This window comes from Microtus pennsylvanicus, chromosome 13 (assembly GCF_037038515.1).
Source record: "Microtus pennsylvanicus isolate mMicPen1 chromosome 13, mMicPen1.hap1, whole genome shotgun sequence".
NCBI lineage: Eukaryota > Metazoa > Chordata > Mammalia > Rodentia > Cricetidae > Microtus > Microtus pennsylvanicus.
In genome coordinates, this window is record NC_134591.1 from 49,567,684 (window position 1) to 49,591,557 (window position 23,874).

At 40.5% G+C, this 23,874-nt stretch overlaps 1 protein-coding gene across 7 annotated transcripts in view; it reads left to right on the forward strand.

The window, feature by feature from the left end:
• Pik3r3 (phosphoinositide-3-kinase regulatory subunit 3) overlaps nucleotides 1-23,874 on the forward strand; it is a 75,765-nt gene that overhangs the window by 46,845 nt on the left and 5,046 nt on the right. For all 7 annotated transcript variants that reach the window (XM_075946963.1, XM_075946962.1, XM_075946964.1 and 4 more), the window contains 5 exons: nucleotides 1,913-2,038; nucleotides 8,755-8,897; nucleotides 9,510-9,686; nucleotides 16,872-16,946; nucleotides 17,311-17,481. In XM_075946963.1, the coding sequence (XP_075803078.1) occupies nucleotides 1,913-2,038; nucleotides 8,755-8,897; nucleotides 9,510-9,686; nucleotides 16,872-16,946; nucleotides 17,311-17,481 (692 nt within the window). The remainder of the gene's footprint in view (nucleotides 1-1,912; nucleotides 2,039-8,754; nucleotides 8,898-9,509; nucleotides 9,687-16,871; nucleotides 16,947-17,310; nucleotides 17,482-23,874) is intronic.

The following is a 23,874-nucleotide window of genomic DNA, read 5'->3' on the forward strand; positions in this document are numbered from 1 at the left end:
GCAGCTTTTTAAAATTAGCCTGTCTGCCTTTTGCCTCTGGGCTTTTACCTTTCTCTATTCTGTATACCTTTCTTTTTGGGGGGGGGGGGATTTTTCGAGACAGGGTTTCTCCATAGCTTTTGGTTCCTGTCCCGGAACTAGCTCTTGTAGGCCAGGCTGGCCTCGAACTCACAGAGATCCGCCTGCTTCTGCCTCTCAAGTGCTGGGATTAAAGGCGTGCGCCACCACCGCCCGGCTCTGTATACCTTTCTTTACTTCTTGCTCCTTGTCTGGCTGTGTGACTGTGTGGCTGACCCCTGGTGTCTTCCCCTTCTTTTTTCGTTCCTTCTAGTCTCTTTTTCTCCTTCTGTTTATTTTCTCTGCCTGCCAGTCCTGCCTGTCATCCTTCTGCCTAGCTCTTTGCTGTTCAGCTCTTTGCTGTTTAGCTCTTTATTAGACCAATCAGATGTCTTAGACAGGCAAAGTAACACAGCTTCACAGAGTTAAACAAATGCAACATAAAAGAATACAACACATCTTTGCATCATTAAACAAATATTTCACAGTATAAATGAATGTAACTTCTTCAACTAATATCCTACAACAGGGGAGGATGTATTTGATGCCAGCAGTCATCCTTGGGTGTTAGTCCTCAGGAGTTACCCACCTTTTTGTTTTGAGTCAGGGTCTCTCATTGGAACCTGGAGTTTACTGATTAGCCTAGATTGGATGACCCTTGAGCTACAGGGATCTACCCATTTCTACCTCCCTAGCAGTGGGATTTAAGCATGTGGCACAAAACCTCAGTTTATACTTTGGAGCTGAGAATCAGATTCCGGTTTTCATGTTTATGTAAAAAGTACTTTACAGACTGAGCTATCTCTCCAGCCCTATACCTATCTTCCTTCCTTCCTTCCCTTCTTCCTTCCCTCCTTCCTTCCTTCCTTCCTTCCTTCCTTCCTTCCTTCCTTCCTTCCTTCCTTCCTTCCTTCCTTCCTTCCTTCTTTAATTTAAAACTCTGTGTGTGTGCACGCGCGTGCCCTTGTGCCTGTGTGCCTGTGCCTGCAAAGGCCAGAAGACATGACAGCCCTCTCCTGAAGCTAGAGTTACAGATAGTTGTAAACTGCTGGAAGTGGGTGCTGGGAATGAGCTTGGGTCCTCTGAAAGAGCAACAAGTGCTCCCAACCACTGAACCATCTCTCCAATCCCTCCAGTACTATTTCTTTTTTAAAGTTTTGTTATATTTTACTTTGTTTTTGCCTGCCTGTATGTCTGTGCATTTATACATGTGTATGATGCCTACTGAATCCAGAAGAGGATTGAATCCCCTGGAACTGATGTTAGAGATGGCTGTGAGCCACCATATGGGTACTGGGAATCCAGAAGAGGGTATTGGATCCCCTGGAACTGATGTTAGAGATGGCTGTGAGCCACCATATGGGTACTGGGAATCCAGAAGAGGGTATTGGATCCCCTGGAACTGATGTTAGAGATGGCTGTGAGCCACCATATGGGTACTGGGAATCAAACCCAGGTTCTCTGGAAGAGCAGCCAGTGCTCTTAAGCACTGAGCCATTTCTCTAGCCCCTTATTTCTTAATTTTTAAAATAAAATACTTTTACCTGACTTAAAATCTGATCTCATTGTCACTAAAGAGTATTTTTCTTGTCAGATGGATGGGTGGTGCGTATCTTTAATTCCAGCATTAGAAAGGCGAGGAATGCTATGAACTCCAGGCCAGCCTGGGTTGCACAGTGAGACTCTGTCTCAAGAAACAGAACAAAACAAAATTCTCATAAAGTCAAATGTGTTTTTGGTGCTTTGTAGTAAACAGTAACTTCTGAAATTGAAATATAATTTGAATGTAAATAGACGTGGAAAAGCATGTCAGAACTAATACTGTTGTTCATTTTGTTTTTGTCTGCCTGTGTAGGATCAGCTGGTAAAAGAAGATAACATTGATGCAGTGGGTAGGAACCTGCAGGAGTTCCACTCGCAGTACCAGGAGAAGAGCAGAGAGTATGACAGGCTGTATGAGGAGTACACCAGGACGTCTCAGGTGCGAGCCCTGTGGGAGGACCGCCTTTGGTCTCAGTGCTGGGCTGGGTCGTCTGCTGGCCTCCCATCTGAACTGCCGTGGCAGATTTTGGTGGTACAGAGACTCCCACTCATTTTGTTGTTGTTAAAGGTAGAATTTTCTAGCTGTGTTAACTAGGGCTGCGGAATGTGGCTTAACTGGTAGAGTGCACACTCTTGGCCTATCGAGTGAGATCCTTGCATCACAGAAAGCAGGGTGTGGTGGTGCACTGGGGATCTGGAAGCAGGAGGATCAGAAATTCAAGTAGCCAGCTGGAAACTTATCTGGGATACATGGTAACTGTCTCCAAACTTTTTTTAAAATTAGGTAATACTAAATAAATAGTTGTAAATTATAAAAATTAATAAAATGACAAATTCTTGAGATAGAAATAAATTTTTTGTCCATATGAGCAGTACAATGTTGTTTCATCATGATTCTTGGGATTTTCTGTTTTATGCTCTCCTTGAATCTAACATGAGCCATTATCGTCATATTTCTAGTAAAAGAAAGGAAGACTAGGAAGGAAAAGGAAGCCCCCTCCCAGGGTTTCTTTGTGTAGCTCTGGCTGACCTGGAGCTCACTCTGTAAATCAGGTTGGCCTCAAACTCAGAGATCCGTCTGCTGCTGGGATTAAAGGTGTGCCATCTCACCTGGCTTGTTTTATGCTTTTTTTCTTTTTTCTTTCATTTTGTTTTCTTTCTTTTTTTTTCCTTTTGGTTTTTCAAGACAGGGTTTTTCTGTATAACAGCCCTAGCTGTCCTGGAACTCAGTCTGTAGACTAGGCTGGTCTTGAACTCACATAAAACCACCTGCCTTTGCCTCTCAAGTGCTGGGATTAAAGGCATGTGCCATCACCACCTGGCAGTTTTATGCTTTTTAAGACAAATTTATCAAATGTGTATGAGTGTTTTGCTTGCATGTTTGTTTGTACACCCCGTGCATACCTGGTGATAGAGGTCAGAAGAAGCCATCAGAACTGGAGTTATGGATGGCTGCGAGTCATCATGGGTGCTGGGAATCAAATGTAGGTCTTTGTCAAGAACAGTAAATGCTGTTAACCACATGGCTATCTCTCCAGCCTGAGGTTTTCTGCTTTAAAGTCTTTATTTCTGTTTATTTTATAGAGTTTGTAGTAATGACCCTTCTTTGAGTCTTTTTTTCTTTTTCTTTTTTTAATGTTTTTGGAGACAGGGTTTCTTTTCCTACCTCTCTTTACTTACTTTCTTCTTTCCTTTTTTGTTTCTGTTTCTTTGAGACCCTGTCTCATTTAGCCCAGTGTAGTTGAAGGTGACACTGAATCCCTGTTCCTTCTGCCTCTGCATTGGGTCCTGGTATCACACGTGTGCCACCATTCCTTGTTTTGCTGCCTTTCTCTAATCTTTATTGTTTCCTTCCTTCTCCTTGTTTTGCATTTTTTCTTTTGTCCTGGTTCCTTAAGTCATCCAGTTGGATTATTGATTTGAGATGCTTCCTCTTTTAAAATAACTTGCAATTAGTATGTGTGAGGATCCTGTGTCACTGTGCACTTCTGCAGGTCAGAAATTGCCGGGCCTGTTTACCCACCGTCAGTTTGCTCTCTTCTACTCGGATAAAGCGCATGGCCAAAAACAACTTGGGAAGGAAGAGATTGTTTCAGCTTACAGTTGTAGTCCAGCCTCAAGGGAAGTCAGCAGGAGCTGAAGCAGAGACCTGCAGGATGCTGCTTTCTAACTTGCTCCCCATGACTTGCTCAGTTAGCTTTCTTTGACAACTCAGGACAACTGTTCAGGGGTGGTACTACTCACAGTGGGCGGGGTCTGCCCATATCAATTATTCATCTACAAAATGATCCACAGACTTTCCTATAGTTCTGCAGATTACATTTCTCTCCTGACTGAACCTTTCTCTCCCAACTGCCAGGTCTCAGTGGCTTCTTCCCATATAGTTGACTCGGAGGCTGAATATTACTTGTAAATGCTTGGCCAATAGCTCAGGCTTGTTACTTGCTAACTCTTACACTTATATTAACCCATATTTTTATCTATACTTTGCCACATGGCTTAGTACCTTTTCTTAACATGGCATTCTCATTTTGCTTCTCTGTGCTGGCCAGCGACTCTCTGACTCTGCCCTTCCTCTTCCCAGCATTCTGTATCAGGCTGGCTCCCCCAGTTTCTTCCTGCCCAGCTATCTGCCAGTTTGCTTTTATTTAACAATGATCTTAATCCACAACACAGGTGAATGTGATGCAAGCATTTTCTCAATGAGGTTGTCTTTTCTGAGATGGCCCTACCTTCTGTCAAGCTAATAAAAGGAACCAGCACATCTATTGACCCTTTTCACCCCCAGTCTCTCTCTACCCTTTTTAATCATAGGTCTTTATATGTATGAAATTCTCTGAATACTGCTTTTGCCATATCCCATGAACTTTCTGTTTGTTTGTTTATTTATTTATTTATTTATTTATTTTTTGGTTTTTCGAGTCAGGGTTTCTCTGTGGTTTTGGAGCCTGTCCTGGAACTAGCTCTTGTAGACCAGGCTGGTCTCGAACTCACAGAGATCCGCCTGCCTCTGCCTCCCGAGTGCTGGGATTAAAGGCGTGCACCACCACCGCCTGGCTTCCCATAAACTTTCTAATGAATTGCTTAGGTTTCATTTATCACAAGGCATTTTCTAATATCACCTGTCTTTTATTATTATTTATTATTATCATTATTATTGTTGTTATTGTATGAGGTGGTCTCACTATGTAGTCCTGGCTAGCCTAGAACAAGGGTAGCCTGGAGCTTACAGAGATCTATCTACTGTTGCCCCACAAGCCTTTTGGGATTAAAGGATACATCATCACACCTGACTGGCCTTTGTCATTTATTTTTTGAGCCATTAGTTGTTTAACAGCATGTTATTTAGTTTCTGAATATTTGTTACTTTTTAGTTTTTTTCTATGATTGATTTCTACTTTCTTTTCACTGTGGATCATAGGAGATCCTCTGTATGATAAAAACCTGGGGCTAGAGAGATGGCTCAACATTTAAGAGCACTTGTTCTTCCAAAGGCTTTGGGTTTGGTTCCCAGCACCCACATGTTGGTTCACAACCATTTGTAACTATTGTGTAAATCTGATGCTTTCCCCTGACATGAAGGCATCAGGCATGATTGTGGTGCACATACATACAAAAATGCAAAACAGTCATACATATACAATTAAATAAATCTAAAAAATAAGATAAAATTTACTAAAACTTGTTTTATGGCCTAATGTGATATATTTTGGAGAATATTATATTTTTACCTAAGAATTATCTTTATTTTAGAGTATTCTTTATTATGCCTAGTATGTATATAATTGGGTTAATTTATGGTTCAAAAAATCCTTGTAATGTTATATAAACACTATTATTATGTATCTCTGCCCCTGCTTGTCTCCCACTTTTTTTGAGTCAGTGTCTCACTATATAGTCCTAGATAGCCTGGACCCACTATGTAGACCAGATTAGCCTTGAACTCACAGAGATCTGTGTACTTCTGCTAACATCAAAAGTTTGTGCCAGCATGCCCTGTCCCTTCGTTATATACTGTCCAAGATTACATTTTTAAATGTTTTATACCTATTAATGATTATTTTTTACATTTTTTTTCAAGTCACATAAAATAAAAGAGACAATACTTGGGGTACAGGTCATTGAGAAAAATGCTTATTTATCATATGTAGTTTCCTGATTTTGCTCTCTAGCCCTGGGAGAAAAATCCCATAATTTACTAACTATAAAACCTTATATTATGAGTGGCTATTTTACCATCGATACAAGTTGATCACTTTAATGGATTCAGTATGTAAAAGTCTTAATAACTTTTTCTCCCTTCTGCTATCACATACTAGCTCATCACAGTTAAGCTGTCTGGAGTGCCAAAGTGAAAGATGTTGAGACTGGAAATTAAGGTCTAGACACCAGGCACACACATGGTAAAAATAAATAAGTGTCCTCAACCCTTTGGCTCCAACAGACTTTCCTCCCCCTCTTCTGGTGTTTGGCTGTGGGTCTCTGCATCTGCTCCCATCAGTTGCTGGGTGGTACCTCTGTGATGACCGTTGGACCAGGCACTGGATTAGAGTATAGCAGCATATCATCAGGAATCATTTCATTGACTTCTTATTTTTTCTGATAGCCATGTTTTGTTCTGTCCTGGGTCTCTGGGCTGTCCAGCCTCTGTTCCTGTCCATCCAGGCAGTGTCAGGTATGGGCTTCCTCTCATGACAGGGCTTCAGATTGGACCAGTCACAAGTTCTGCACCGCCATTGCCCCAGCAGCACATCTTGCAGGCAGGACAGATTGTAGGTCAGAGGTTCTGTGGCTGGGTTGGTGTCCCTGTCCCACTGCTTTCCAGCCTTGTCTGGTTATAGAGGATGGGCAGTCAGGCTCCATATCCCCCATTCCTGGGAGTCATTGCTATGATCACTCTCATAGGAGCCAGAGGGCTTGAGGAAACCAGGAGAACATGGCCAGCAGGATCTGCTAAGCAGGACTCATAGGGCCTCACAGAGACTGTATGCTAGGTTGTCTGCATATGTTATGGTTGTGTTCTTCATGTTCTTGTGGAGCTCCTAACAGTGGGAATGGGGATGTGTCTTTTGCCTGCTCTTGGGACCCTTTTCCTCCTACTGGGTTGTCTTGTTTAGTCTAAATAGAAAAGTTTGTACCTAGTCTTATTGTAACTTGTAATGCCATGTTCAGTTGATATGCCTGGAACGTCTGCTCTTTTTTTTTTTTTTTTTAAGGGAAATGGAGGAGGCCAGTCTGGGCTACATGAGAGACCATGTCACAAAACAAAACAAAAAAATAAAATTGTAACATATTACTAGGTTTATACTAGGTTTATATGATCACAAACAATAGGAGACTAAGGCAGGAGGACTTCAGATTAGTGGCCAGCCTGGGCAACTAATAACTTAGTGAGATCTATCTAAAAAACAAAGCAAACAAAAGCAAACAGCAACAACAAAATTAGTTAAAGGCAAGAGGGATGGCTGAGCAGGTAAAGGTACTTGCAACAATAGCCTGGAGACCTGCATTTGAACTCTGACCCCCATGAAAAAGTGGAAGGAAAGAATCAATTTTACCAAATTGTCCTCTGACCTCTACATGCATGTCATGGCATGCAACATGCCTCCCCATAATATAATATTTTTTTTTAATTATCTTCATTTGGTTTCTTCTACTGTGACATGAAGCCAAACCTAAGCAGAGTTTAGAAGTCAATGCGCTCTGAGTCGCGGGGGACAGCTTCAGTTTCACAAAGCCTCTTAATTACCCATCAGGTAGTACTTGTGTAGTGTGTTCTCAGTGACCATTAATCGGTCAGGAAATATGAGGTAGTAGAAAACCTATCCTACTTGTAAGAGAATTAATAGAATTATAAATATTCAGGAAAGCTGTGCACATGGGCATAGACACAAAAAAAATAAATAGCTGGGTGGTGCCCGCTTATGCCTTTAATTCCTGCACTTGGAAGGCAGAGACAGATGGATCTCTGTGAGTTTGAGGCCAGCCTGGTCTGCAAAGCGAATTCCAGGACTGGACTATTACACAGAGAAACCCTGTCTTACAAAAAACAAGCAAAAAACCCCAAATAAAAATAAATAAATATATATAATAAAACATAAAATTATTTTTAAAACCTTGCTATCCTCAGAGGTCATCAGAATGTATGAGAGACATTACTCTATCTGAGGCTTTGGAGTTAGTAAGTCTGTTTTGTAGAGCTTTTGGGTTTCATCTTTGTACATCTAATGTTAGCAGATACTCTCTGCTTTTTTTATTCTACTCAGACTAGTGATGAATCTGGAAATTCTGCATGCAGTTAGTGATGAGAGTGATAATAAATAGGTTCCGCAGCCTTCTGGGAATGAGACTGCATGTTGGTGGATGAACTCCTCACTTGTCCAGTCACTCTGCCAGTTAGCTCTTAGGGATTAGTACTGTAATAATTGGTACACAGTAAAACGACCCTTGAAGTCGTGGTCAAAGTCGGTCTCTTGGCAACTCATAGCCACTTCTGTGGTTCTTAACCATATCTCAGGTAATGGTTCTTTTTAATTTATTTTATAATCTGAAATGTTTTACATGAGAAGGGTTGAATAAAGGGCTGTTTTGTCCTGATATAGGGTCTTAATTCTTTTTGATTGTTTGAGATAGGGTGTCATACAATCCAGACTGGCCTTAAATTTACTGTGTAACCAGTCATGACCTTTAATTTCTGATCCTTGGGATTCTACCTTCTAAGTGCTGGGATTACATGTGCTACCATGCTGGGTACTAGGAATCAAACCCAGCACTTTGTATATGCTAGAAAAGATCTTAACAATTTAGATTCATCTCCAGTTCCCCCACCACCTGTACCCATGCTAGAGACTGAATCCAGGCCCTGTTATTTGCTAGACCTTACTCTTCTACTGAGCCACATCTCTAGTCTGCATGACTGGTCTGATAAGGGATTATAATCAAAATTACATGACTTATTTTAAGATCAAGATTATAAAAATACAAAGTGTTTGTGTGTATTTTGAAATGGAGTCTCATTTAGCTAAAGCTGCCTTAAGCTTGCTTTGTAGAGGAGGCTGTCCTTGAACTCCTGATCCTCCTACTTCTTGCCTCCTGAATGCTGAGATTCTAGTCAGAAATGTTATAAAGTATGCATTGTTTCTTTTCCTCATGTAGGAAATACAGATGAAGAGGACTGCAATTGAAGCATTTAATGAAACTATTAAAATATTCGAGGAACAGTGTCATACCCAAGAACAATACAGTAAAGACTATATTGAGCGATTTCGCAGAGAGGGGAATGAGAAAGAGATTGAACGGTGAGTGTGCTTAATATATCCCAGTGAGTAATCAAATAAAACTTTTTTTTATTTCTGGTTTCTGTCTTGTTTGTTTATACCCCTCAAGTTGCATAGCCATGTTGTGTGGAACTGCTGGCTGTTCAGAGTAATGAATGTTACCAACTGGCATCTCTTCTTTTTATGTGTTTTCTCTTATCCCTGTAAGTTCTTAATTCTTACCCATCCTGTAGGATTTAGGCTAGACATAATCTTTTCCAGAAAAGTCTTCCTCAGTGTTTCATTCCATTAAGGGGTATTGTGTAAGTGTTCATGTGGTATCTGTCCTGATCCAGGTATAACACTTCCATTCAATTGCAAACTCACTAAGGATAGAGGTGGCTTCCCCCCTAATATAGCCCAACGCCTGTGTCTGTCATAGTCATGCTCTGACGCTGGTAGCTGAGGATGGTGACACGTACCTATAATTTCAGCTGAGGCAAGAGGTTTGCTTGAGCCCAGGAATTCAAGACCAGCCTGTGTGAGACCCTGTCTCAGACCAACAAACCCAACAAGATATTAGGACCCTGCTTATGCTTCTTGACCCTTCTGCTTTTGTTGTTATTTTAGCCTTAATATGTCCTACTTTCACAGAATTATGATGAACTTTGATAAGTTGAAGTCACGTCTTGGTGAGATTCATGATAGCAAAGTGCGTCTAGAGCAGGACTTGAAGAAACAAGCTTTGGACAACCGGGAAATAGATAAAAAAATGAATAGCATCAAACCTGACCTGATCCAGCTGCGTAAGATCCGGGATCAGCATCTTGTGTAAGTAACCTGGACTGGATGCTGAGGGACACACTAGCATCAGGTTATCACTGGAACTAGAAGTGTCATCAGTGGGAGAACTTGAGAACTGGAAACCAGTGTGTAAGAATTTAGGAATGTGGCCCTGTAGTAAGTAGTAGACTGTCCCAGAATGACACACATCAAGTCAGAATGTTGTACTCTACTTTATGCAAATACTTGGAAACTTTCAGACTGAATTAGCAAAATGTTATAGAGTACAAAGTACGTGTTGGGGCTGGAGAGATGGCTCAGTGGTCAAGAGTACATGCTGTTCTCCCAGAGGATCTGGGTTTGGTTCCCAGCACTCACATGGTGGCTCTTAACTGTTTGTAACTCCAGTTCCAGGGGATCTGATGTCCTGTTCTGAACTCTGTGGGTATCTGGCACATACCTGATGCACAGACATAACATACATGCAAGCAAAACAATTATAAAATAAATCTAAAAAAATTAGAAGTGTATGTTGATATTTTCTTAAAACATAAAATCTAGAAACTGTAGTTTTACGGTAGAATCATAGAATTATTCCTTTAGAGTAAATTCTACAGATAAGTAAATAGAACAGGTGGTTCCTTAAAAGACTTTTAAAAAAAAATTTGTTTATTTATTTATATATACACTTTCCAGAACATAGTGCCAGATCTCATTACAAATGGTTGTGAGTCACCATGTGGTTGCTGGGAATTGAACTCAGGACCTCTGAGAGTGGTCAGTGCTCTTAACCTCTGAACCATCTCTCCAGCCCCCTTAAAGGACTTTTATGTTTAAGAAATGAAATTTGGTGTGTGGTGACACATGTCTATGATCCCAGAACTCAGGAAGTAAAAGCAGTAGTTCAAGAACTAGGAGTGAGGGCTGGAGAGATGGCTCAGTGGTTAAGAGCATTGCCTGCTCTTCCAAAGGTCCTGAGTTCAATTCCCAGCAACCACATGGTGGCTCACAACCATCTGTAAAGAGGTCTGGCGCCCTCTTCTGGCCTTCAGGCATACAGAAAGAATATTGTATACATAATAAATAAATAAATTAAAAAAAAAAAAGAACTAGGAGTGAGCCGGGCGGTGGTGGCGCACGCCTTTAATCCCAGCACACAGGAGGCAGAGGCAGGCGGATCTCTGTGAGTTCGAGGCCAGCCTGGTCTACAGAGCTAGTTCCAGGACAGGCACCAAAACCACAGAGAAACCCTGTCTCGAAAAAAAACAAAACAAACAAACAAACAAAAAAGAACTAGGAGTTCAAGGCCAGCCTGGGCTACGTAGCAAGTTTTTGGCCAGCCTGGGCTACATGAGGCCCTGTTTTAAAAACAGAAATGTGATGCTGGAAAGATGACTCAGCAGGGAAAGGCTACCAAGCCTGGCAACCTGGTGCCAGTCAGCCTGGGACCTGCACGATGGGGAAAGAACCAACTCCTGTAAATGGTTCTCTGACCTCTACTGAGGGCCATGCCTCTCCCCAATGTAAAAACATGCGTCTCTAGAAAAATTGAAATTTTGTGTTTAAATAAGAAAAGTGTGTATATAGTAGGCACTTGAGATCCTTTGAGTAGTTAAAACCAATGCTTTTTTGGTATTTTTCTTTGTTTTTATTTTGAGTATTTTGCTTATGTGTATGTATGTATGTATGTATGTATGTATGTATGTATGTATGTGAGCTGTGGTAGATTGAAAGAAAATGACCCCCAAAGGAAGTGGCACTATTAGGAGGTATGACTTTGTTGGAGGAAGTTCACTGTGGGGCAGGCTTTGAGGTCTCTTTTTCTCAAGCTTCACTCAGTGTGACAGTCAGTTGACTTCCTGTTGCCTGTAAGATGTAGAACTCTCAGCTCCTGCACCATGTCTGCCTGTACACTGCCATTGTCCCTGCCATGATGATAACGGACTGAGCCTCTGAAACTATACGCGAGCCACCCCAATTAGATGTTGACTTTATAAGAGTTGCCATGGTCATGGTGTCTCTACACAGCAATAGGAACCCTGACTAAGGCATGAACCGTATTCCTGCAGAGGTACTCAGTATCAGCTCCTTGAGGACTGGAGTCACAGATAGGTAACTTGTGGTGCTGGGAATGAAACCTGGGTAGCTTATAGATGAGTTTCTCTTTTGTTCCCAAATAACCATAATGAGACTTATTATTAATTATAAATGATCACCCAATAACTCAAGCTTGTTACTAGCTAACTCTTACATTTTAAAATTGACCCATATTTCTTATCTACACTCTGCCACATGCCTTGTTATCTTAGTACAGCAAATTCATCTCCTCTCTGCATCTCCTTGTGATTCTGAGACTCCCCCCTTCTTCTTTGCTTGCTCTTTTTGTCTGCAAGTCCTTCCTAACCTCTACCAGTCCAGCTGTTGGCCAGCCAGCTTCTTTTGTTTTGTTTCTTGAGACAGGGTTTCTATGTTTATCCCTGGCTGTCCTGGAACTCGCTCTGTAGACCAGGATGGCCTCAAACTCAGCAATCCACCCACCCACCTCTGCCTTCCAAATGCTGGGATTAAAGGCTTGCACCACCACTGCCCAGCTCATCACCACATATTTAATAACATTTTTAAAACACCATAACAGAAATTATGTTCTCTTTATCTGTCTTACTTATTACCCTTTCTTTCTGACCCTAAGCAGTTACTAAACTACTTTATCTGCCTCTATAGTCTTGCCATTCAGGATATTTCATGCAAATGAAGACTAGAATGTGCCATCTTTTATGCCTGGCTTCCTACACTTGGCAGGGTGGTTTTAGGGTCTTTCATTCTGCAGCACGTTTGTAAGTATTGCACTCCTTTCATGTCAAGTAGTTTCCGTTATTTAAACATGCATATTTCATTTAACTCTGATCAGTTATCGGGTTGTTTTTCTTTTTGCTGTTACTTATAATGTGGCTATGAACACTCACATATGTATTTTTGTGAATAGATGTGTTCTCTTGCAGACCTTAGAGGATTGGAATTGTTGACTTGTATGGTAATTCTGTTTGCAACTTTCCTACCCTGCTTAAAAAGGGACTGCATTATTTTATATTCACACCAGACGTGATAGTCAGGAATACCTAATGAATCACTTTTTAATATATTTCTAATATCTCTCAATGTTTATATGAGTGATTTTGCTAACATTTTATAATATTTTATCCATTTTATTTTTTTCTTGGGACAGGGTCTTAACTGTGTAGCTCTGGCTGACCTGGAACTCACTATGTAGACAAGACTGGCCTCAAACTCAGAGAAATCTATCTGGCTCTGCCTCCTGAGTGCTGGAATTAAAGGCATGTACTACTCCCAGCCTCATTTTATTCTTATTTGGAGAATATAAAATTCTGCCTACAAATATTGTTCTCTTTCTTGGAAGGCAGCTATATTTACCACTATCCACCATGTACCTCTTACTTGGGAAAGTATTTAATCTCATTTATTATTGAAGCTTTTTCCATCAGACAGATATACAAATGTGAACATGTGCACACACACACACACAGAGTTATCCTGAGCAAGGCATGGTAGTACATATCTTTAACCCTAGCACTTGGAAGGCAGAGACAGGTAGATCTCTGTGAGTTTGAGGTCAGCCTGGTATACATAGAGAGTTCAGGACAGTCAGTGCTATATAGTGAGACCCTGTCTCAAAACAAGACAAAACAAAAGACCACCAAAAGTTCCCATCACTGAGAAAACGAGGGAGTACAAGGTCCTTTGTCCTTGCCTCTTGTTGGTATTATTAGCTACTTCTTTGGTTCTTAGTCATTGATTTTTTTAAAATTAATAGCTAGTTGGGCGACGGTGGCGCACGCCTTTAATCCCAGCACTTGGGAGGCAGAGGCAGGCGGATCTCTGTGAGTTCGAGGCCAGCCTGGTCTACAAGAGCTAGTTTCAGGACAGGCTCCAAAGCTACAGAGAAACCCTGTCTCGAAAACCAAAAAAAAAAAAAAAAAAAAAAATTAATAACTAAAATATTTTAAGTTAGCTTATAAATAGATGAGTTCTTGCCATTTACTATTCCAGAAAACTCAAAAGTATCTCTCATTGTGATGTTCTAGTAGTGTACTGTCAACAGACTTGGCATCTTAAAACCTTATTCTTGTCCTCCATTTAGGGTGCCCTGGGTGCAGCACCCTTATTTGTTACCCCACATATTCTACGGGAAGCCTACTGTTTTTCCCTATGCCCCTCTTGAACTCTTTCCTATAGTAAGATGATGTTATTGTGCTCTTTGGACTCTTGGGGGACCTGTCACCCAGCTCCCAAATGAGTCACACGTGGAGTTTTGTTTTTAGTTGTAGCCGTTCAGCCTTAGCTTGGCTTGTTTCTTGCCTGCTTTTCTCTTTTTCCTCCTCCTCCCTCTTCCCTCCTCCTCCTCCTTCTTTAGCTTTAGGTGTAGCTTTGGAGCCTGTCCTGGAACTTGCTCTTGTAGACCAGGCTGGCCTCGAACTCAAAAGAGACCCACTTGCCTCTGCCTCCCAAGTACTGGAATTAAAGGCATCACCGCTGCCTGGCTACTGCCCGCTTTTCTTAAATTATCCTGTCTAATTTTGCCTTTGGGCTTTTCCTTTTCTCACTCTTACTCCATGGATTGCTATGTAGCTAGGTGGCTGCCCCTGATGTCCTTCTTGGCTACTTCTCCAAACCCCTTCTCCCAGTTTTTCTCCTATATATTTTCTCTGCCTATCCTTTCTCCTGCCTAACTATTGGCCATTCAGATCTTTATTAGACATCAGGTGTTTTAGACAGGCAAAGACTCATAGCTTCACAGAATTAAACATGCAACATAACACCTTTAAAATAATATTTCCAGCACTTTCCATCTTTGTCCTCTCCTTCAGGCTGAGATATACAGCCAATTGGAACTTCACAATGGACGTTATATACATTTTCCCCATTTTCCTAAGTGAGGCAAGGGCAAGGACATAAAATGAGTTCTTATGTGAGAAGACAGGCAGCTTTGTTAGTGGAACATGAACCAAAACCATTTCTTTTTTTTGTTTCCTGGATTTTCTTCCTAAAAAGGAGCACTTCAATTTAAGGAGGTTGGGGGTTAAAGGTCATTGAGGGATTTGAGGAGATGGCTTAGTGGAGGAGTGCTTGTGTAGCCATGAGGACCCAAGTTTTAGCCTTCAGCACCCACATAAAGGGTAAATGTGGCCATACAAATTGATAAACACAGTCATGGGAAGCAGAGACAGGTGGGACCCTGGGACTTCACTGAAATGGTAAGCTTCAGTTTTTGTGAGAGACCCTGACTGAAGGGAGTAGAGGAAGACATCTGTCGTCATCCTTTCTAGCTTTTGTGCTTGCTGTGCACCCCTTCACACGTGTACCACACACACGTCCACACCCATCCAGATACATTCACCCACACAACACCTATACCCTCTCCCGACAGCCACACTGACCCGCACACACCACCACAACCAGAGAAACAGAAGAAAGGAAGGAAATGGAGACTCAGGAGAAATTGTGGTGTGACTTACTAAATTTAAGCCTCTTACCCAGTGTGCTTCTTAGTAAAGAGATCAGTTTCTTTAAGCGAAGAAAAGTTTGTGCTAAAGATGTTTAGAGAAAGGTGTCTGAAGTGATGGTGTAAGGGGGTGGGATAGAATGGTTAAGAGAGAAAATGACTAAACCTCATTTCATCTTTTTCCATTTTCACTAAGTGTCAAAAATGAAATTCAAGTTAAGTGGAGGCCAAGTCTTCCTGGCCTTTTAAAAAGTCTGCCTTTTATCTGTGGTGCAGGTTGTATAATATATTTGGGGTCAGTGGCAGATATTAAAGTGATGCTAGATTGTGAAGATTTTCTTAAAAATATCCCACCAGTAAATATTTTCTGCATATTTCTTATCTCTGTGCTTGATGGTCTAAGACATTGGCAGTAGAGGAACGGAGAGATGGCTCAGAGGTTAAGAACACTGGCTACTGCTTTTCCAGAGGTCTTGAGTTCAATTCCCAGCACCCACATAGTGACTCACAACCATCTGTAATGAGATCTGGTCCCCTCTTTTGGCATGTAGGCATATACATGCAGACAGAATACTGTATACATGATAGATAGATAGATAGATACTTTAAAAAAAAAGAAATTGGCAGTATTACCATAAGCAGAAGAAAAACTTCTTTAAAACACTAGATGGTTTTATGGGGGAGGCAAACATAAACATTATAAAATAATGAATTTTGCTGGGTCTCTGAAAATTAATAAAGTGGTAAAGAGTAGGTCTTAATTGGGACACTTAGGGAAGAGAGTCCTGAGATGATGATTATGATGATATTGAATGATAAGGAAAGCAGAATTGGTTGTTGATGAACAACTATACTTAAAAAAACAGTTACTTTTAACTTATGTGGATGAGTGCAGGTGAACAGTGTGGAGGCCAGAGGTACTAGATCCCCGGGAACTGGATTATAGGTGGTTGTTAGCCACCATTTGGATCTTGAGAACTTAACTGGGGCTCTCTGTAAGAGCAATGTGTGCTCTATTTTTAAATAATTATTTATTTTTATTTTATGCATTGGTGTTTTTGCCTGCAGGTATGTCTGTATGAGGGCATTGGATCTTTTGGAACAGGAGTTACAGACAGTTGTGAGCTGCATGTGGGTGCTGGGAATTGAAAGCAGGTCCTCTGGAAGAGCAGCCAGCACTCTAACTGCTGAGCCATCTGTCCAGCCCCAGTGTACTCTTAAACATTGAGCCGACTGTCTAGCCCCCAAGGAAGCGTTCTGGTTTTTAAGATTTATTTATTTGTCATGTATAATGTGGGAACTGAACTCAGGACATCTGGAAGGACACCTGGAGCTCTCGGCCTCTGAGCCATCTCTCCAGCCCATGAAAGTGTTTTTTATACTCCACTTTTATATTCCTGCTTTAGACCACGGGCCTCTACTATGTTTGAATGAAAGTGTGTGTGTGTGTGTGTGTGTACATTTATAGAAAAGAGGAGAAAGAAAAGTAGATACATGCCTAATTTCAAGTAGTTTTTTTGTGTTTCTTCCTTTTTTTAGGAAAAATTAATTGTGGTATTAATTGAAGGAAAAGTAATGGAGAGATTAATTTAGGGAAAACTCTGGCCACTCTTCTTGAGACGAGGAAAAATAAGAGGTTCCTGGACTTTCAAAGCTTGGCTGATTTCACCAGTGTTCAGACAGTTCAATTCTGACCAGTGTCTTCCTCTTGGCAGATGGCTCAATCACAAAGGAGTGAGGCAGAAGCGCCTGAATGCCTGGCTGGGAATCAAAAACGAGGATGCTGATGAGTAAGTTCCTCTGCCAGAGGGCTTTTTCCTCAGTGTAAGGCTCCTCCTGTCAGGGTCAGTAGCAGAAGAGAAAACTCTGTGCCTCTTTTGAGCTGAGCTGCCTGAAGAGTATGGTGTCCACACTTGAGTGTAGGAACTCCCCACACGAGAGTTGGATGCACCACTGCCATTCTTTTGCTTGAAGTTATTGAATGAGTTCTGTAGTTTCTGCACCATAATAAGTAGTAATGTTATTTAAAACTAAACATTCACCTAATTGTAATTTTAATTTGTTATTTTATAAAGATTAAAAATAACATTTTATTAGCTTTTAGATATAAGAAAACTGATTGCTAGAATAATATTTCAAATATTTAATTTTTAGAAGCTATTTTATCAATGAGGAAGATGAGAACCTGCCGCATTATGATGAGAAAACCTGGTTTGTGGAGGATATCAACCGAGTACAAGCAGAGGACTTGCTTTATGGGAAACCAGATGGTGCATTCTTAATTCGTGAAAGTAGCAAGAAAGGATGCTATGCTTGTTCTGTGGTGTAAGTCTTCTCTGGGGATGTGGCTTTTTCAAATCTGCATTAATTAATGAAAGTCATCACAATATTGAGATGGAATTAGGGTATGGTGATAAGGACTTGTGGCTTACTTAGACCATCAGTGTTTATTTAATTTTTTTAGGATGTTATAGATTTGAGTCTGGCTCTTGCTGCTTACTTGCTGTGTAACGTTAGGTACATAATTTCCCTGTCCTTGTCTAGTCTCACCAGTCAAGCAAAGGTGGTCATAATATTTGCTCTGAGGTAAATGCTACCTCCTGATGTTATTGTGATAATGCTGACACTGTAAGACAGGGTAGAAACAAAGGAAGATGACTAAGTGACTGCTCTCAAAGAGCACAAGGCTTAGATACGATGGATGTTTTCTCTCACACAAAAAATATAATTATAAATTAAATAACAAAAGTAAAAGAGGGACAGCCAAGGCTACCCAGAAAAACCCTTTCTTGAAACAAACAACAAAAAGAGTAGAAGAGGCACTGCTTGGGAGAAAGAAGTGGAGGAAGAGAGGATAGCTGGGGATATGTGATCAAGATACCATGACATATATGACTCAGAAATCCTGCTGGGACCAGAAAGATGGCTCAGTAAGTAAAGGCACTTGCCAGCAAGCTCGATGACCTGAGTTCAAGACTCACATGGTGCAATGAGAAAACCAACTCCTTCAAGTTGCTCACTGATTTCCACATGTATGCCGTACATACACAATATGTGCGCCCCACCATAAAGGAAGGTAATTTTAAATATGACTTTAAAAAGTCACATCAAAACCCACTATTTTGTGTGTTAATCTTAAAAAAAGGAGGGTCATGTCGAGAGGGTAAATAAAGGGATTCACAGAGTGATGAGAGTTCAAGTATAGCTATCACACCTAGCTTCCAGGCTTCATTTCATAAAATATCTACGATAAATAGAGTTGCCGTGATTAGTAGGCCTTGCATGTGTGGAAATGTTAATTCTGTTTAGGGAAAGGGAGAGGTAGAGGTTTGTGGAAGAGGAGTTAGGACTAGACACTAAAGCATGGATGCTATCTGTGGAAGGAAATGAGGCATCTTATTTATCACTGTGTTACTGTCATCTAAGAGTAGGACTACTTACATTTCTGTTTGTCTTACTCTACTTAAGTTGTGTGAGTAGAAATAACAGGGGAGGCAGTTCTCACCAGACTTCAAGTCTAATAAGAAAGAAAAGTTCAACGCAATGCCCATCCAAATCCTAGCAAAAGACCTCAAAAGAACGGTACTCAACTTCATATGGAAAAGCAAAACACCCCAAGATAGCCAAAACAATCCTGTGCAATAAAAGAACTTCTGGAGGCATCACAATCCCTGACTTCAAACTCTACTACAGAGCTACAGTACTGAAAACAGCCTGGTACTGTCAGACAGAAGGACCAGTAGAACTGAATAGAAGACCTGGATATCAATCCATGCATCTTCAAACATTTGATTTTTGACAAAGAAGCAAAAAATATCAAATGGAAAAAAGAAAGCATATTTAACAAGTGGTGCTGGCATAACTGGATATCAACATGTAGAAGAATGAAAATAGACCCAGATTTATCACCATGCACAAAACTCAAGTCCAAATGGATCAAAGGCCTCAACATAAAGCCAGCCACACTGAACCTTATAGAAGAGAAAGTGGGAAGTACACTTGAACACATTGGCACAGGGAACCACTTCCTAAATATAACCCAGCAGCACAGACACTGAGAGAAACAATTAATAAATGGGACCTCCTGAAACGGAAAAGCTTCTGTAAAGCAAAGGACATGGTAAACAAGACAAAATGACAGCCTACAGAATGGGAAAAGATCTTCACTAATCCCACATCAAACAGAGGTCTGAGCTCCAAAATATACAAAGAATTCAAGAAATTGGACACCAAAAGAACACATAATCCAGTAAAAAAAAAATGGAGTACAGACCTAAAGAGAGAACTCTCAACAGAGGAATCTAAAATGGCTGAAAGACATTTAAGGAAATGTTCAACATCCTTAGTCATCAGAGAAATGCAAATCAAAACAACTTTGAGATTCCATCTTATACCTGTAAGAATGGCCAAGATCAAAAACACTGATGACAACTTACGCTGGAGAGGTTGTGGGAAAAAGGGAACACTTCCGCATTTCTGGTAGGAATGCAAGCTGGTACAGCCCCTTTGGATGTCAGTGGGGCGATTTCTCAGAAAATTAGGAAACAACCTTCCTCAAGACCCAATAATACCACTTTTGGGTATATATCCAAAAGATGCTCAATGAAGCCACAAGGACATGTGCTCAACTATGTTCATAGCAGCTTTGTTTGTCATAGCCAGAACCTGGAAACAACCTAAATGCTCTTTGATCAAAGAATGGATAAGGAAAATGTACATTTACACAATGGAGTACTACACAGCAGAAAAAAATAACGACAGCTTGAATTTTGCAGAAAAATAGATGGAGCTAGAAAACATTTTTTTTTTGTCTTTTCGAGACAGGGTTTCTCTGTGGTTTTGGAGCCTTAGAAAACATTATTTTGAGTGAGGTAACCTAGACACAGAAAGACAATTATCATATATACTCACTTAAAGGTGGTTTTTAAACATAAAGCAAAGAAAACCAGCCTACAAACCACAATCCCAGAGAACTTAGACAACAATGCGGACACTAAGAGAGACTTAACATAGATCTAATCTACATGGGAAGTAGAAAGTATAAAAAGACAAGATCTCCTGTAAATTGGGAGCATGGGGACAATGGGGGAGGGCTAAAGGGGGAGGAGAGAGGTAGGGAGGGGAGCAGAGAAAAATGTAGAGCTCAATAAAAAATCAATAAAAAAGGAAAAAGAACAAGAAATGGAGGGTGGTAGTATGTCTCCTACAGCTGATAAACACTTAGCAAAGTGGCTAAATACAAAGTCAACTCATAAAAATTAGTAGCTCGCCTATATCCAAATGACAAGTAGGCTGAGAAAGCAGGGGAACGACATCTTTCACAATAGCCTCAAATAATGTAAACTATCTTGGGGCAACTCTAACCACGCAAGTGAAAGACTTGTGTGATAGAAATGTCATTCAAGTCATTTAAGAAATTGAAGCTATCAGAAGATCTCCCATGCTTACAGTAGGATTCATACAGTCAAAATGACCATTCTGCCAAAAGCAATCTACAGAATCAGTGCAAACCCCATCAAAATTCCAACACAATTCTTCATAGATCTTGAAAGGGCAATTTTCAGCTTCATATGGAAACATAAAAAACCCAGGAGAGCTAAAACAATCCTGAACAATAAAAGAACTTCTGAAGGTACCACCACTCTCATTTTCAAAGTTGTATTACAGGTCCACAATAATAAAAACAGCGCGGTATTGGCACAAAACCCATTCATCAATGGACTATATAATTGAAGTTCCATTCATAAATCCACACACATATGGACATCTAATTTTTGATAAAGAAAGTATAAATACATACTGGAATAAAGACAGCATCTTAAACAAATGATGCTTGTTTAACTGGTGTCTGCATGTAGAAGAATTCAGATAGATCCATACTTATCACTTTGCACAAAACTCAACTCCAAATGAATCAAAGACCTCAACATAAAACCAGATACACTGAAATTGATAGAAGAGAAATTGGGGAATAGCCTTGAACTCATTGGCACAGGAAAAGACTTTCTGAATAGAACACTGTTAACACAGGCAGTAAGATCAACAACTAATAAATGGGACTTCCTAAAACTTAAAACCTGCTGCATGGTGAAAGACATCCTCATTTAGCAAAGTGGCAGCCTACAGAATGGGAAAAGATTTTACTAACTACCCACCCAATAGAGAGCTAATGTCCAAAATATATAAGGGACTCAAAAAACTAGATATCAAGAAAACAAATAACCAAATTTAAAAATGGAGTACAGATCTGAACAGAGAACTCTTAAAAGGAAAATCAAATGGCTGAGAAACATTTAAAAGAAATGTTCAACATCCTTAATCATCAGGGATACGCAAGTCCAACTCCGTGGAGGTTCCATTCTACACCTGTCAAATGTAATGGCTAAGGTCAATAGCACAATGCCATCTAATGCTGGCAAAGAGGTGTAGTAAGGGAAACACTCATCCATTGCTGGTGGTATGGCCACTGTGGAAATCATTGCGCCTGTTCCTCAGGAAGATGGGAATTGATCTCAAGATCCAGCCTTGCCAGACAGTGATGGGGCACACCTTTAATGCCAGCATTCAGGAGGCAAAGGCAGGTGGTTCTCTGAGTTCCAGGTCAGCCTGGTTTACAAAGCGAGTTCCATGACAGCCAAGGCTACACAGTGAAACTATCTTAAAAAATAAAATAATAAAATAAAATCCAGCCTTACACCACTTTTGGGCATCTATCCAAAGGATGCTTCATCCTAATACAGAGACAGTTGCTCAACCATGTTCATTGCTGCTCTATTCTTTATAGCCTGAAATCAGAAACAACTTAGAGGTTCTTTTTTTTTTATTTTTGGATTTTCAAGACAGGGTTTCTCTGTGGTTTTGGAGCCTGTCCTGGAACTAGTTCTGTAGACCAGGCTGGTCTCGAACTCACAGAGATCCACCTGCCTCTGCCTCCCGAGTGCTGGGATTAAAGGCGTGTGCCACCATCGCCCAGTTTAGCTTAGAGGTTCTTCAACAGAAGATTCGATAGAGAAAATGTAGTATAGTTACACAATGGAATGTTACTCAGCCATTAAGAAAATGAACTAATCAAATTTGGAAGTAAATGGATGAAACTAGAAAAAAAATCATTCAGAGTAAGCTAACCCAGACCTAGAAAGAGAAATATGGTATGTGTTTACTTACATGTGGATATTAGCTGTTAAGCAAATGATAACCAAGCTACAATCCATAGAACCACAGAGGTTAGGTAAAAAAATAAGGTACTAGGGGGACAGATACTTCTCATTAGTAAAGTAAAATAGAATAGTTATGGATGGGTGAGGGGGAGGCTGGAACAGAAAGGTCTCAAGTGAGGAGGGGGAAGGAATAAGGAGAGAGACAGCTGAAATTAAGGGCCATTTGAGGAGTAATAGAGAAACCTAATTCAGTAGAAGCTTCCTAAAACATGTGAGTAGGTGATCTAGCTTAAATTGCCAAATAATTGGGGAGACAGAGCCCAACTGGCCATCTATTGTCAGCAGAGGAAGCTTTGAGTCTCAGGATTGAGTCACAGCTAATTGAGTTGTTGGCCAAAGGGATCTGTCTTAGGATTTCTATTGCTGTGAAGAGACACCATGATCATGGCAACTCTTATGAAGAAAACATTTAATGAAGGGTGGCAGCTTACAGTTTCAGAGGTTCAGTCCATTATGGTTATGAAGGGGAGCATGGAGGTGTACAAGCAGATGCTGGAGCTGAGAATCCTGCATCTTGAGGCAGTAAGAAGTCAACTGTCACACTGAGTGAAGCTTGGGAGTACGTGAATGAGTAGATCTGTTTCTTTCTTCTTTCTTTTTCTCTTTTCTTTTTTTTTTTTTTGGTTTTTGAGACAGGGTTTCTCTGTAGCTTTGGAGCTTGTCCTGGAACTAGCTCTTGTAGACCAGGATGGTCTCGAACTCACAGTTATGAAGTAACAACAAAATAATTTTATGGCTGGGGGTCACCACAACACGAAAAACCACCTGCCTCTGCCTCCTGAGTGCTGGAATTAAAGGCACGTGCCACCACCACCTGGCATAGATCTGTTTCTTGTGCCTTCTCTTGGACTCTTTTTCTTCTGTTTGTTTTGTCCAATTCCAATGTGTTAGTTTTTGTTTTATCTTACTTTATTATTATCATCTCTTAGAAGCCTGTTTATTTTCTAATGAGAGACGGAAAGGTAGTGGATTCACATGGGAGGGAAGGTAGGAAGGAACTGGAAGGATTAGAGGGGGAAACTATAATCACGATACATTATGTGAAGAAAAAATATCTATTTTCAATAAAAAGAAAAAACTTAAGGAAGGCAACCACAGTCACATAGAAAAAACATTATGCATTATGACTAAGAAGGATTTATTTCAAGAAATCAAGAGTGGTTTAACATAGAAAAAGCAATGTGATAATACTAGAAAAGGAACCAAAAAATCACATGATACACTCAATATATTTACAAAAAGTATTTGCAAAATCCAATTCTTTCATCTCTTAAAAAAAACCGGCAGGGGATAGATTAGGAATAGGTGAGGATTTCTATTACTGGATCAAAGATACCATACTTAGTGAAAGAAATTTGAATGTCTTCCTCCAAGAGCAGTATGTCCATTCTGAAAAGCTTGTGATTGAGACAGGAGTGGTGGCACACATGCTTTTAATCCCTCCCAGCATGCAGCAGCAAAGGCAGGTGGATCTCTGTGAGTTTCATGCCAGCCTGGTCTC